General features: G+C 39.1%; 2 protein-coding genes across 5 annotated transcripts in view; both read left to right on the top strand.

Moving 5' to 3' along the window:
* The window catches only part of LOC124178369 (THAP domain-containing protein 2-like), a 172,568-nt gene that overhangs the window by 21,635 nt on the left and 136,937 nt on the right, over window positions 1–13,996 (top strand). The gene's annotated exons all lie outside the window — the stretch shown is intronic.
* On the top strand, window positions 8,661–12,993 carry LOC124178362 (uridine 5'-monophosphate synthase). The gene is made up of 3 exons (XM_046561634.1): window positions 8,661–9,158; window positions 9,403–9,883; window positions 10,087–12,993. The coding sequence occupies exons 1-3, from the start codon at window positions 9,018–9,020 to the stop codon at window positions 10,875–10,877; spliced, it is 1,413 nt and encodes a 470-aa protein (XP_046417590.1). The 5' UTR covers window positions 8,661–9,017; the 3' UTR covers window positions 10,878–12,993.

Below are 13,996 nucleotides of genomic sequence, written 5' to 3' on the forward strand. Positions count from 1 at the left end.
TAAAAATGGGTTTTTTTATTATTTTTATTCAATGGTAATCGATACGAGAAATGAGAAATTTACGGCATTCGCTGAATGGGCATCCCAGACCCATGTGTGTCTACTGAGGGTCAAAAGTACGTAATATTAATTCCGGGTAAATTACATGTTTATTAAATTCAAGATTTATTGTTCCGCGATGGTTTTTTTTCGGCTGGTCCACGCCACATTGTAAAAACGGCCACGAAAAAGTCTTGGACTCGACGAAACAGACGCCAAAAGTGTCTGTTCGTGGCAATTTGTGAAATTCTTGGCAAAGGCATTCATCAGCCGGAATCATTGTTTACAATCAATCAAATCGTCGCAAAATACGCGGTGCACAGTAAAAGGAGATTTTGTTGGATAATAAAAAAAAATACAATCGAGTCTCTCGTCCCCTTGGCTTACCAACAAAACTGCCGAAACACAGAGCCACTTTCACCAGTTTCTTCTTCTCGGTTTAATTCGCTTATCCTCAACGTGCCAGCACCAAAAACGAAATTATTTTTTTTCGGCCAGGTTGAGATACATTTTATTTCAATCGTCGAAGGAATCAACGAATTGGTGCAATTCTTTCTGTTGATAAAGTTATCGTCGAGACAAAACAAATCTTAAAGAAATATCGTAGAATTTTTTTCTGTCTCTCTCAATTTATAAACGTACACTGAGTATTTTTGTCTAGTTTCCAAAGGAACCGAAAAATGGGTCGTACAACTCGAACCGCATTGAAGTGTTGCTTGTCTTTTTAACTTTATTCTTCCAGGCACATTCCAATGCATCATGTAAAAAGGATTAAACGAAATACACAAATTTTATTCCTCCGCCAATTGAAAAATTTTATTCCTCCGCTATTGAACGAGGATTCCTAGACAAAACAAATAGTCATTTTCTCTCCGACACTGATGAACTCGTGAGTTTCAATGATTTTCGGCAATTTTGCCGAATATTCCTGCGTTTTAATGAAATAACCATTGTATTGGGAATTGCAGATTTTTACGGATTCGATGGAGCAACGCCGGCTCCATGAACAAGACATTTTATTGGTCGGCTCGGTCGTAACAGCTCCGAACTAGTTAGACCTGCTCCGTTTTTACGTATTTTGTGCGGAAATGTAGAAGCTAATATCACGCAAGTCCGATAATATCGTATGAAACGCCAAGCGTGATATTTTCATCGGTTTTTGTTAATTTCACTTGCATCAATTCTTTGAATTCGTCGTTCATTACGTATATAAAATTGTTTGATTAGCAAAAGAGTGAGAGATTAATTGGCGGAACAACTAGTCGGAGCTTGAGAGAGCAAAGCTTGGAAGTTAGAAAAATCGAAGCAAAATTATCATGAATTCGAAAATTTGAATTATTTACTGACCATTTTTCAAATATAAAATTTTTCTTGCTCTCAATTATTTTGAAAAAATCACACCCCACAATATTCCGCGCATCGGGTATGCGATATCGACTGAGAGACTGGGTATACCAGAAAAATTGATCGACTTATTTATCGTGTTTTTGTGATAAAACAATTATTTCGCAAATTATTTCAACCTTATATACGCGTTTCCCAAATGATTTCCAGTTGATTCGGGGGAAAAAAATTGAATATCCAATCATTTTCTGCTAACTATACGCTGAACAGATTTTTATTTGTTATTAACAAAATATAATGTCATAAATTATAATAATAGTGGCATTAAATTGCGTAAATAATTCCCTAAATATAACAACAATAAAAAATAATAATTGTTATATTTATCTGCTAACTATACGGAACTCGCTCGCTGCCCTCGATGACCGCGCGCAAGCTCATCAGGTAACTACTAGCGCCACTAGTGATGGAAATTGACGGGAGAATCGAGGGACATTTTGCGAACCACTTTTAGCAGCATGTGTCAAGGGGCTGGTATAAGGTAGTCGGACCACCTCTTATTCTTACACCATGCACGTATCCTAAGGTTAGATTCACGGTCTTATATACAGGTCTGGAAACTCCTATGCTGTGAGCCACGATTATTCGTGTCGCTTAGCGAGTACAAATTTCGATTCTAGCAGTATCACCTGTTGTCGCTGCGGTCTAGTTACCAGGATAACAATAACCTCAATAAATACGATGAGCGAGCGTGAGTAGCGAATACCATATATGTATATGGCGAATACCACGGTGTTGGTTGGACCCCCCCCCCCCCCGCCGGCCGCGTCGCCGCTGTTGATAAGATCGCAACGAACCTAGTGGCGACTCGTGAACACAAAAATTTGCTTCAATAAGCGACACATCCCCTCCAATGGAGTTTCCAGACCTGTATATAAGACCGTGGTTAGATTCGACGGCCATGGGTTATATTATTGTTACGTTCCGAGAGGAACGTTTCGAGTCGATTCTGACTCGCCGCGTGATTTAAATTGTTCTCCTCTTACGTGCCAGCCGGTATCCACGGCAGCGCCCTCTCTGCGCTCTACCTGACCAGCGTGCAGTTACCATAAGAGAGCCTTACGTGCTCTTACCGATGGTCGTAGATTAATACCAACACACATAGTTATCATCATAACGTCCAAATTCTTCTATCGAAAGTTCTCATACGCTAGATTAACCGTTATTTCATCAGTCAAATTCATAACATACATGGTATATATATATTTTTTCTCATTCAACCGTAATAACCCAAAATAATAAAAACCCGCAACAGTTAAAATAACCAAACAGACAAAAACACCGGAAACGTGGGAAGAGAAATCACGGATAGCTCACAGAGAAAGAAACCCCTATTCTTAGAATTCAGGATAGCGCCCTCATTTTAACGATAATAAGACCAATCAGCGCTTTGCCGCTTGCTTCTCTAAACCAACTACCTCGCGCTAATCCACCACCGAGATCTCACGCACGAACCAGAAACCTTACCCCCAATTATTTCATCATCCTTAACCAATCATCCGAGACCCGCGAGAAACCGCGACTCCTTTTGAACTCCTCCTACTTTCCCTCTAAGTCAACCTTTCCAGAAAACAGAATAGAACAGAAGAACTTCAAACATAATAGAGAACAGATCAGATCTCTACCGAAATCTTAGAATCAAATCATTATAAGTCATTCAGAACCTTCGAGACTTGTTAACAGTTTGTCACTGCGACAGTGATTAACACCAATCTGTACCACAATTGTAATCCCACCATCGAGAACTAGAAGGAGACCGTTAATAAATGTGTAATTAACCCAAGTGTTGTCATAAATAATTATTTCAATCACGCATAGTGATGGTTGGCACGAGCCTTACCTAACAAGCTCTCAGAATTGTAGGCGAGTTGAACGAGAAGATCTGAGGAGCTGATCAGCGGATTCCCGAGATTTACATACACCAACTACGTAAGTCAGGAGAACAATTTAAATCACGCGGCGAATCAGAATCGACTCGAAACGTTCCTCTCGGAACGTAACACTCCTGACTCACGTAGTTGGTATATATAAATCTCGGGAATCCGCTGTTCAGCTTCGCAGATCTTCTCGTTCAAGTCGCCTACAATTCTGAGAGTTTGTTAGGTAAGGCTCGTGCCAACCATCACTATGCGTGATTGAAATAATTATTTATGACAACACTTGGGTTAATTACACATTTATTAACAATCTCCTTCTAGTTCTCAATGGTAGGTTTACAATTGTGGTACGGATTGGTGTTAATCACTATCGCAGTGACAAACTGTTAATAAGTCTCGGAGGTTCTGAATTAATTATAATGTGATTTGATTCTAGGATTTCGGTAGAGTTCTGATCTGTTCTCTATGATGTCTAAAGTTCTTCTCTTTTATTCTGTTTTCTGGAAAGGTTGGATTAGAGGGAAAGTAGGAGGAGTTCAAAGGGAGTCGCGGTTTCTCGCGGGTCTGGGATGGTTGGTTAAGGATGATGGAATAATTGGGGGTAAGGTTTCTGGTTCGTGCGTGAGATCTCGGTGGTGGATTAGCGCGAGGTGGTTGGTTTAGAGAAGCAAGCGGCGAAGCGCTGATTGGTCTTATAATCATTAAAATGAGGGCGCTATCCTGAATTCTGAGAATAAGGGTTTCTTTCTCTGTGAGCTATCCGTGATTTCTCTTCCCACGTTTCCGGTGTTTTGGTCTTTTTGGTTATCTTATCTGTTGCGGGTTTTTATTATTTTGGGTTATTACGGTTGGATGGGAAAAAATATATATACCATGTATGTTATGAATTTGACTGATGAAGTAACGGTCAATCTAGCGTATGAGAACTATCGATAGGAGAATTTGGACGTTATGATGATAACTATGTGTGTTGGTATTAATCTACGACCATCGGTAAGAGCACGTAAGGCTCTCTTATGGTAACTGCACGCTGGTCAGGTAGAGCGCAGAGAGGGAGCTGCCGTGGATACCGGCTGGCACGTAATAGTTATATTATGTTTATTGAGATTGAGTTTGTTTCGTGCTCGACCGACTATCGCGCTGTAGGTTTCTCTGTGTTGCCAACATAACTGTCTAGTGTAAAAAATTAACCGTCTCAGCACGGTCTTACATACAGGTCTGGCAACTCCGGTGGTGGGGGTATGTACTCTTAGGGTGCTATTTCATGAGCAGTAAAAAGCAGCAGTGGCTTAGTAACTTACTAGTTTTCACTAGCATCAGTCTGGTAATTTTACACAGCAGCAGCGCTGCTCATGAAATAGGTCGTGGCTTTTTGTGTTCTTGTGGCTTGTCGCTCGAAAAACTAAACTGCGAGCAGCAGAAACTTGCGCCGGAAGTGATAGGGGAAAACTGCTGCTGCTGCTGCTTTTTACTGCTCATGAAATAGCACCCTAGACGCCAACTGTAGATGCCGCCATATTAGCATATTTTACTTTATCAAAGATGGCTGTTGGGTTTTCAAATCGTTCAATCGTAACAAGTCGTCCTATTTAATGCGCCATCCCATGGCCATCCCCCGGTCTTACATACTGGTCTGGAAACTCTGGTGGTGGGGGAGGACTCACTTCTTGAGTCCACTTTCAATAATTCTTAGATTGGCCGCCAGTAGGGCGATTCTGTAACTCGCTATGCTGTCGTTATGGACAATATGGACTCATAACGACAAGTTTCGTTATGCTACCGACCGCGTCGTTATTATAACGACAAATGCGATTCTGTACACCATTCTTAGCGAGTTTTGACGTTATCAGTAACGAAAAGTGTCGTTATGATGTCGTTACGGTGCGAGCGGATAGCGAGGCTCAGAGACCCCCTCGGTACGCTATAACGACCATTATAACGACACTTTGCATACGAGCTAGAGGAGTGGTGTGCGTTTCCCATATTTTTCTCGACTCCGAGAAAGTGCTTCGAAAAGTGCTCCGAAAGTGAAAAATAATTACGTCGTTTGAAATAACAAGTAAGTAAGTTGAATTTTGCAGTAATTAGAAATTATCAATGCAGATTGACTTCAGAAAAAATCGTAGAATAGATTTCATTATTTTCTAAAAAAGAATAACATAACCTATAAATTGTAGTATTGCTCCGAAAAACCCACAAAGTTGCTTCCACAAATATAATTATTCATTAATTTCATTAATAATTCATTTCTACTATTAAGTCTATTATTAACGCTGTTTCTTTGATTATCTTCAATCTCAAAGGATCATGGTTATCGAATACCTTGCTTGGGATGTATTCGTTCTTGAGGAAAGATTACGTCGACTCGAACGTCGTGTGGAAAGAAGGCGACTGAGAGATGCTCAGAATCCTTTTCAGCTACCACGAGAAGAGTTTCTCAGCCTTTTTCGCCTGCCTCAAGAAGCTGTGATGAATCTTGGTTAACACCTTGAGCGCAGTCAAAGCGAAAATATTTTTCACTGTTCAGCAAAGCAGCATAGGTTCAGTTTGAGTTTTATATACATAATATGCATATTATATTTAGTCTACTTTTTTCTAAATCAATATATTTTCCATCAGGTGATGCTGGATATCCGTTGGAGCCTTGGCTGTTAACACCTCTGGCCAATTTTCCTGAAGATACGCGACAACATCAATATACACAACAACTATGTAAGGCTAGAAGCGTCGTCGAGCGGTGTTTTGGAGTTTTTAAATCTGTATGGAGATGCTTGTCATACCAGCGAGTCTTGATGTACGAACCAGCGTTCGCAGCGAAAATTGTTAATGCGTGTGCAGTACTGCACAACATGAGAGTGCAACTACGATTAAACAATGAAGATGACGAACAACTAGCACCGATAGCTCATCCCGTAGAGGATGATGTTGATCCGATGGATCAAGATGAAGAATACAACAGACGAGGACCACGCGCTTTGGCTCAACGAATTCAACAACAAATTATGAGAGAAAGGTTTCCCAACTTCCGTGATGCGGAAGAATAGAATACAGAATATGGAATGATGTTTATGGTTAAATTGCCAACAGGTATAATGTTTAAAGGTGATGAGAGAAATTAACGACAACAGAGTCAGGGCAGTGTTACGCTCCGACGTACCGCCTTGGCGTACCTTTTTCAAAATTCCATGTCATTTCATTTCTTTAATATCTTCAATGCACAGATATTATTTCATCAAAATCTCATAGGCTCATAGGAGTAAGGCTCCGGTCAAGTATCTCTAGACGCCAGGTTCGATTCCTGGCTCCGTCGTTAACTTTTCAAAATCACCAATTTTTCGAATTTACATTCCTTCAACTATAATGTTTACAATTGATTGTACATAAAGAAATATTCAATTGTGTTTTTAAAGTATAACTTTATTTTATAAAAAATATTCACCTTTTTTAACCCGAACAAAAAATAAAAACGCGAAAAATCTTTATTCTAAACTAGACCTCAATTTTTTTTTCAAGTGGTATTGTTTTTAAATAGCTTTGCCTCCATGAAATTAACAAACTCAAAGACTTCTTGAAGTATTGAAAATATTACAGCTACAGTTATGATTTTTAGTAAAAAATGGGAGTAGTTATAAAATTTTACTCTTCAGAATATTGGTTCTACGTGAAGAACCCAATGGTGGTCCATGCAAAAAGAATAGCGAGGAAAACGTAGAAGCAGTAAACGCTGCATGGGGATTCACGACACGTGGTCAAAGGGCTCCTTTTAAGAGTATGAGTGCAAATAAATTTTTTTACTCGTATTAAAATTTATTAAAAGTATTAAACGGTGTTAAAATATAATAACAATGATGATATTGATATTTACAATGTTCACTATACGATGGATTTGCACTGACTGTGACTGAGTGATTGTGCGCGCCTCGATTTAAACCTTCATGCGCGCCACCGCGGCATGAATTTCAGCTATTTTAAGGCGAGTTTCGATAAAATTCTAGTTACTTACTAAGGATTTGTCACAATACGTCACTTCCTGTCAGTATCCATAACGACGATTCGTTATCCCATTCTGTAACGTCGAAGTGTCGCTATTCGTAGTTACGGAATCGCACCGTCGTTATGAGATTGTCGTTACACGCGGCGAAATTCGTTATCGTTACGATAGCGTTCCGAATCGTTATTCTTATAACGAGTTACAGAATCGCCCTACTGTGAGCGACAGAGATAGAAAAAAATTCTCTCTGTTGGCGCAATGGCGCTACAGCCTAACCGCCAAAAATAACGAAATTTGAGTTTCTGTAACTCAGCCCTACTAGATAGTTGCGACACAGTGCCGAAACCGTAAACTACAAATTGATTCAATATGTGAGTCACTCCTAGCCTACCCCCACCACCAGAGTTGCAAGACCTGTCTGTAAGACCGTGCGCCATCCAATGTAATATACAGATCAGTGAGCTTGACCCACGATCTTACATACAGGTCTGGCGACTCGGTCAAAACTTCAGTGGTGGGGGTGTTCTCTTTTTGAAGCACCGATCGTTTCACCTAGTGACCACGAGTGTCGATGCGATAGAGGGAGGCAGGCCACGATGCAGGCTGTGTGAGAGAGACGGAAACAGGTTTAACCTGGTCTAAGACCACGGTCTTACCACGGAGTAGTAGGAAAGAGACAACACTCAGTGATAAAACTTATCCCCAGTTTTGAGGTAACGTAAGAGGAATTGTCTAAATGCGATTTGAGCGCCTCTTACGGAAAAAGTGAAATTTTCGCTATAACATGTAAACAAAAAGAAGGGCGGCAGTCATAACCTATAAGCCTCCGTTTTATAAACATACCCCGTAAATTCGTAAAATACGCATCTGAAGTGACGAAAAAACAGTAAAAACCGAGTGATTGCTTTTCTAATCTCAACCGACATTAAATCCGGGGAAAAGGTTTGCAAGCGGCGAATCATAAGATCACAGGAGCTTTCCAGCAAGGAGACACAGTGTGTCACTGTGTTACACGGTCGAACACCGTGCCTTGGTGCTTGTTGGAACGCTTCGAGGTTCTTAATTCAGTCACTAGAGTCCGCTCATGCATTAAACGAAAAATCTAAGACCATTGAACGCTCCAGCACAAAAAAAAACATTTGTGAAATGCGTGTAGATTATCATTGCATTTAATAAATAAATGTAAACAATACCATGCGTCGAAAATAAAATCTCTAACTAAAAAATTGGCAGCAATGAATCCGACACAGTGTCCAACCTTGCTCTGCAGCTGTGTCCGACTGTGTCGTTCTGTGTCGTTGTTGGAAAGCACCATGTTCGACACAGTGTCGTTCTGTGTCGCTCTGTGTCGTTGCTGGAAAGCTCCCCATATGGGGAAGGGGGTGAGTTCGCTATACGGGCTTACACCGCAAGAGGCGCTTAAATCGCACCTTGACAATTCTTACGCTGTCCCAAAAACTGGGCCAGCTTTTGAGCCAAGTGCTGCTCGAGTGTTGTTCCTTCCTACTACTCCGTGGTCTCAGATTCATTGTCCCCAAGTGTACACACAAAAATACATACACTGTTGTCATTCGTCAAGTAGCACGTGTCAAGCAAACATTTACGGCTTTCCGTGCAGTCTACTCTATTTAATGTCATTTGCGTTGGATACAAGACGTCTAGTTGATTTCTTTGCGTTGATTTGAGTATTTTTTGACTCGACTATAATGGAAAATCGCTTGGCGGAATTAGCTGTGGAACTATTCGAGATCAACGCCGTGAAGTTCGGCAGCTTCGTAACAAAAGCCGGCCGGCCGACACCCGTCTGCTTTGATCTAAAAGTAATTATTTCACATCCGCGGTTGATGGTAGGTAACTTATATTTCGTTACTTCTGTTCCAATTATCAATTTTGTTTGAAAATAAATAAAGGCCAAAAATGTGGCTGCATTTCAAAAAAATGTGCAAACTATGAGTTTCGACCACCGATTATCTGTACCCAGTGCAACATTGAATGTTCTGTTGAAACTAACGTTTCTTTATCTTCTTACGCCACACTTCTTTAATTGACGAAACTAAATATCACTTGTTGACTAGTATCCAAAATTTGCAGAAGTCTGTGTCCACCTTACTGTGGACCCTGGCAGAAAATGGCAAAAGTGCATCACAAATTTGTGGTATGCCTTACACAGCGTTGCCAATTGCTGCTTTGATATCTGCACAATCAAACATACCTTTGCTGATAAGGAGGAAAGAGACTAAATCCTATAGGACAAAAAAAATAATTGAGGGCCAATTCAAAGAGGGCGAAAATTGCATCATAATTGAAGACATTGTGACGACTGGGAGTAGCGTTTTAGAGGCTGTAAAAGACCTAACTGATGTAGGGTTGAAGGTTGAGGAAGCTGTCGTTATTCTGGATCGACAGCAGGGTGGTGATCACAATCTAAGTGCAGAGGGCATCCGAATGAGGAGCTTATATTCTCTGACTAGTTTAATGCAATACCTATTGAATGCAGGCAAAGTGACGTCAGCCATTGTCCAAGACGTCAAAAGTTATGTGGAACAAAGTAAAGATCAATTAAACAGCGAAGGTGAGTCGGTGTAATTGAAGAATTTAACCTGACCAAGGAAATTAGAAGCTAACGAACTAGAAATCATTCATATTCTGGGGGTTTTTTGATCAAATAGGGAAATAATCTTAGTATCCTTCAGACGCGTTATCAAACTCCAAACATTTGGCTTTTTTTTTTAAGCACAGTAACTAAGACTTAAATATAATTTGATTTTCTCCTAGGAAACTCGGTGAGTCGATTGAGAATCGACTTCGCATCACGAGCAAAACTTGCCAAGAACCCAGCGGCAGCAAAACTGTTCAATATAATGTCGGCAAAGAAAAGTACTCTCTGTCTAGCAGTGGATTTGACAAAAGCTGATGAAGTTTTAGATTTGGCCGAACTAGCAGGACCGCACATAGCTGTTTTAAAAACTCATATTGATCTACTTGAAGATTTTACATCTGAGTTTATCGATAAGTTGAAACAGCTGTCCAAAGAGCACAACTTCTTGATAATGGAGGACAGAAAGTTTGCTGATATTGGTCACACGGTATCCTTGCAGTACAGAAATGGGGTTTATAAAATAGCAGAATGGGCAGATTTTGTTACTGCCCATACTGTTCCTGGTTCGAGTATTGTTTCTGGTTTACAAGATGGACTGAAGGGGATTAAGGAAAGTCGGGGGATATTTTTAGTTGCAGAAATGTCTAGTGAAGGAGCCTTAACCATTGGAGAATATGTGAAACATTCTGTTCTTATGTCTGAAACGTCAAACCTAGTAGCTGGTTTAGTGTGTCAGTACAATGTGTTCGATGATCCAGGTTTGATACAACTCACGCCAGGAATTAGATTGGAAAAGTCCCGTGATGATTTGGGACAGCAATACAAGACTCCTCAAATGGTGATCAATGCTGGGGCAGATTTAGCCGTTGTCGGTAGAGGTGTTACAGCCGCGCAGGACAAATTATCAGCCATCATTCAGTATAAAGAAAAACTATGGCAAGCCTACAGTGAAAGGATTAGTAATTGAAATGACACGTCATTCTATTGGTTGTGATTAGAAGTGCGAAATACAAGTTGAAAAACTCATACCTGACTTGGATAAAGAGGTGATTTGTATTCAACAGGATTGGAAAAGCTAATAGTGTAATTATATGCGTCAATCAATGAAATATGTGATCATGTACAATATACGTAGCAACAATTAACTGGAAAATGTATTTCTCGTAAAGTGTTGGATCAAATGGATATTCAAACGGTACACCAAGTAGAAGTTATTTTTTACAGAGTGAATCAATGGAAGAAATCACTCGTGGAAAGTATTGGTCATGAACACTGTCATATACACAGGTCTGGGCACTCCAACCCCTTTCCTATATAACGCGGCGTGACTGTCTTGAAGCCTGTGTTTCTCAATTTGTGCACCAAAGATCGGAGCGCTGCAATCCCCGAGGCCGGTGTGCAACGAAGAGAGGAATATAGGGCAGCCGTCTCTCTCTGTGCGCTTGCGTGCTAAGGCCGTGTTCGAAAATTGACTGACAGTACTGTCGGCAATCTTTTATCTCTTTTGCGCTTCCAAGTTCGTAGATAGCTCTGACTCTGTCCTAGGGAATTTTCAGTACTGTCAGTCAATTTACGAACACGGCCTAAGTCGGCCTCTCCCTTATTAGCGCTAGCGGCAAAAATTCACAACATCGGCTTCATTTTCGTGCACGGTTTTACAGCCGGAGTGCCCAGACCTGTCTATAAGACCGTGGTCATGAAGTTACTCTGCTAATATGTCGCAAAACATTAGGATGAAAAACTTGAGTTATTCACATTAATTATTCTAACAATAATACGTAATGTTGAATAATGTTGAAAAAATTCACGATAGGATTTACAGTGCACCTCCTTCACATTACATTACAATTCTGCAGCATTATCTTAAATTCGACATAAAATTTTGCTGGATGTATGCAGTAATTTTGAGCTTTAATTGAAAAGTAAATGTCTAAATTTACACCACATCGTTTACCACAGTTAGAAGCTAAAGTGAAATCACCTGTTTATAAACAACGGATCTCGGCGTATCTGAACCCAAGATACAATCAGTATGGTATAAGATTTCTTTTTTGCTTTTAAATTTTTTTTTACCTTTAAATCTCATTGTCATTATCATTGTTATTTTTACTATCCATTGTTACAATTTGTGCGCATATGAAATTGTTGAATACAATTTTTTTCATATCACTGATGGTATTCATTTACACAAGCTTTACAAGTAATCAATCAAACCTGCCAAGAAAGTAGAATGTTAAGCGACTTGTTACCTTTGTAAGTACTTTCATATAATACTTGATATTCAACTTGAAAAACACTTTTTCGATATATTTTTGGGTAATACAAACGAAATAGAATAAGTAAACAGACAAGGACAAGGTTTGTTAGATGTATCATGACGTATCGTACCTATCTACGAGCAACAAGGTACAAATGAACAAGTTCATTGGGATAAGCAGAGACACGATTAAATGCTACAAAAATAAGTAAGTAGACAAAGCGTTATAACTATATTTGTTAAAACAGGGTTTATTCGCTTTTTGCAATCTGAAATTCCCTGACTTCCAGGTAATCCGGCCTGAATATAGGATTTTTCTAGCAACCTTTTAAGAAATATGCCCCTGATTACTGACAATTTTTTTACAGATTAATATTAATACCTTAAATATTACCTAGTAACTAACTGTTTGAATATCAATTTACAAACTACAGCCTGCAATTTTCCGTAAGAAAAAAACAGAAGTAGGTATGGTCTGTAATATTATACATAGAATTTATGAATTGGTGGTATGAAATAAAATTTCAAGTGCAATTATTTTTTTTCTCAAGATTGATAGTACTATATATAAGAACGAGTTTGTTTCTTCCACAGATTCAAAATTCCACTCATTTTCGAAAATCCCAGACTTCCTTGACGTAAGAAATCCCTAGAGTTTTCCCGTTTTTCCCTGTATACGAACCCTGTGAAACATCGACCAAACAAGGATAAGGATATTTAAATTTCCTCGAATAAAATTTCTATTTTACTCGTAAATGTACGAATTGTTACATGCAAGTGTTTTTTTTTCGTCAATTATATTTTATATTCATGTATGTAAATATCACCTTACCATAATAATATTACTTGCGTTTTTACTTTCAACCTTTGTTATTATAACTCAATGTCAATATTATTACCTTCGAAATAATACCCTTAAATGCTAGCGTCCTAGATGGGTAGAATATAATTGGCTAAATGAGTTTTACTAAATAGTTCCATCACCTAGTATTTGCAAACCTGTATACAAAACCGTGAATAACCTGTCATCTAGAGAATTACCGTTTATTTGCCAGAATACTTTTTTCCGAAAAATTGAGATGGATGATGTGCGTGCAAGTCAGGCATGAATAATCGATATCGTGAAGTTATTGGTTCACAAATTGAATATGTAAGGCTGATTATTAGTATGTTTTTACTCTTGAGTGACTATATTGTCTATACCCAGAGAAAATGGTGAAACACAGCGCATTGAGCAACCGACTGCTCATGCAAGAACTCTTTTGTCAGTTCATGCAGACTGGCATCTCAAGCTTTAGCTATCGAAAGTGGTTTATAGAGGCTTATGTAGGTGATGCATGTTCTTTTCGGTTAACAATAAGTACACCCTAAATATTTGATGTGGTGATTCGAAAATTCTTGGCAATAAGTTTTATTGTTAGCTGACTGATAATTGTTACTTGTCATAACATAATTTTAATTCGCCACTTGACGCGGAAGAGTTTCACATCTCATGATATGTTTCCAGTAAATTGGTTCATCCTGCCTTTTAAACTAAAGTATTCCTGCGGTCTCACCAACCAATGAAGTCCAATTAATTTATTAAGGTTCACTGTTTCCTCTCGTTATATGCAAGAAGACATCATTGGGAACCCATGCACCAACGAGCTTGGAGTAGCTTAAATCAGGCTTAAATCGTCAATGAAAAATTTTTAAAAAGAACCATTTTTCTCCCTGCGAATTCAAATTGTTTATTGACAAATGTAAACAGCTTGTGATTACATTTTTGTCGAATAATCGTCGTATTCTGCACAAAAAATGCACTCAAACACATCTGAGAAACAAAATTT

Source organism: Neodiprion fabricii, chromosome 3 (genome assembly GCF_021155785.1).
Source record: "Neodiprion fabricii isolate iyNeoFabr1 chromosome 3, iyNeoFabr1.1, whole genome shotgun sequence".
NCBI lineage: Eukaryota > Metazoa > Arthropoda > Insecta > Hymenoptera > Diprionidae > Neodiprion > Neodiprion fabricii.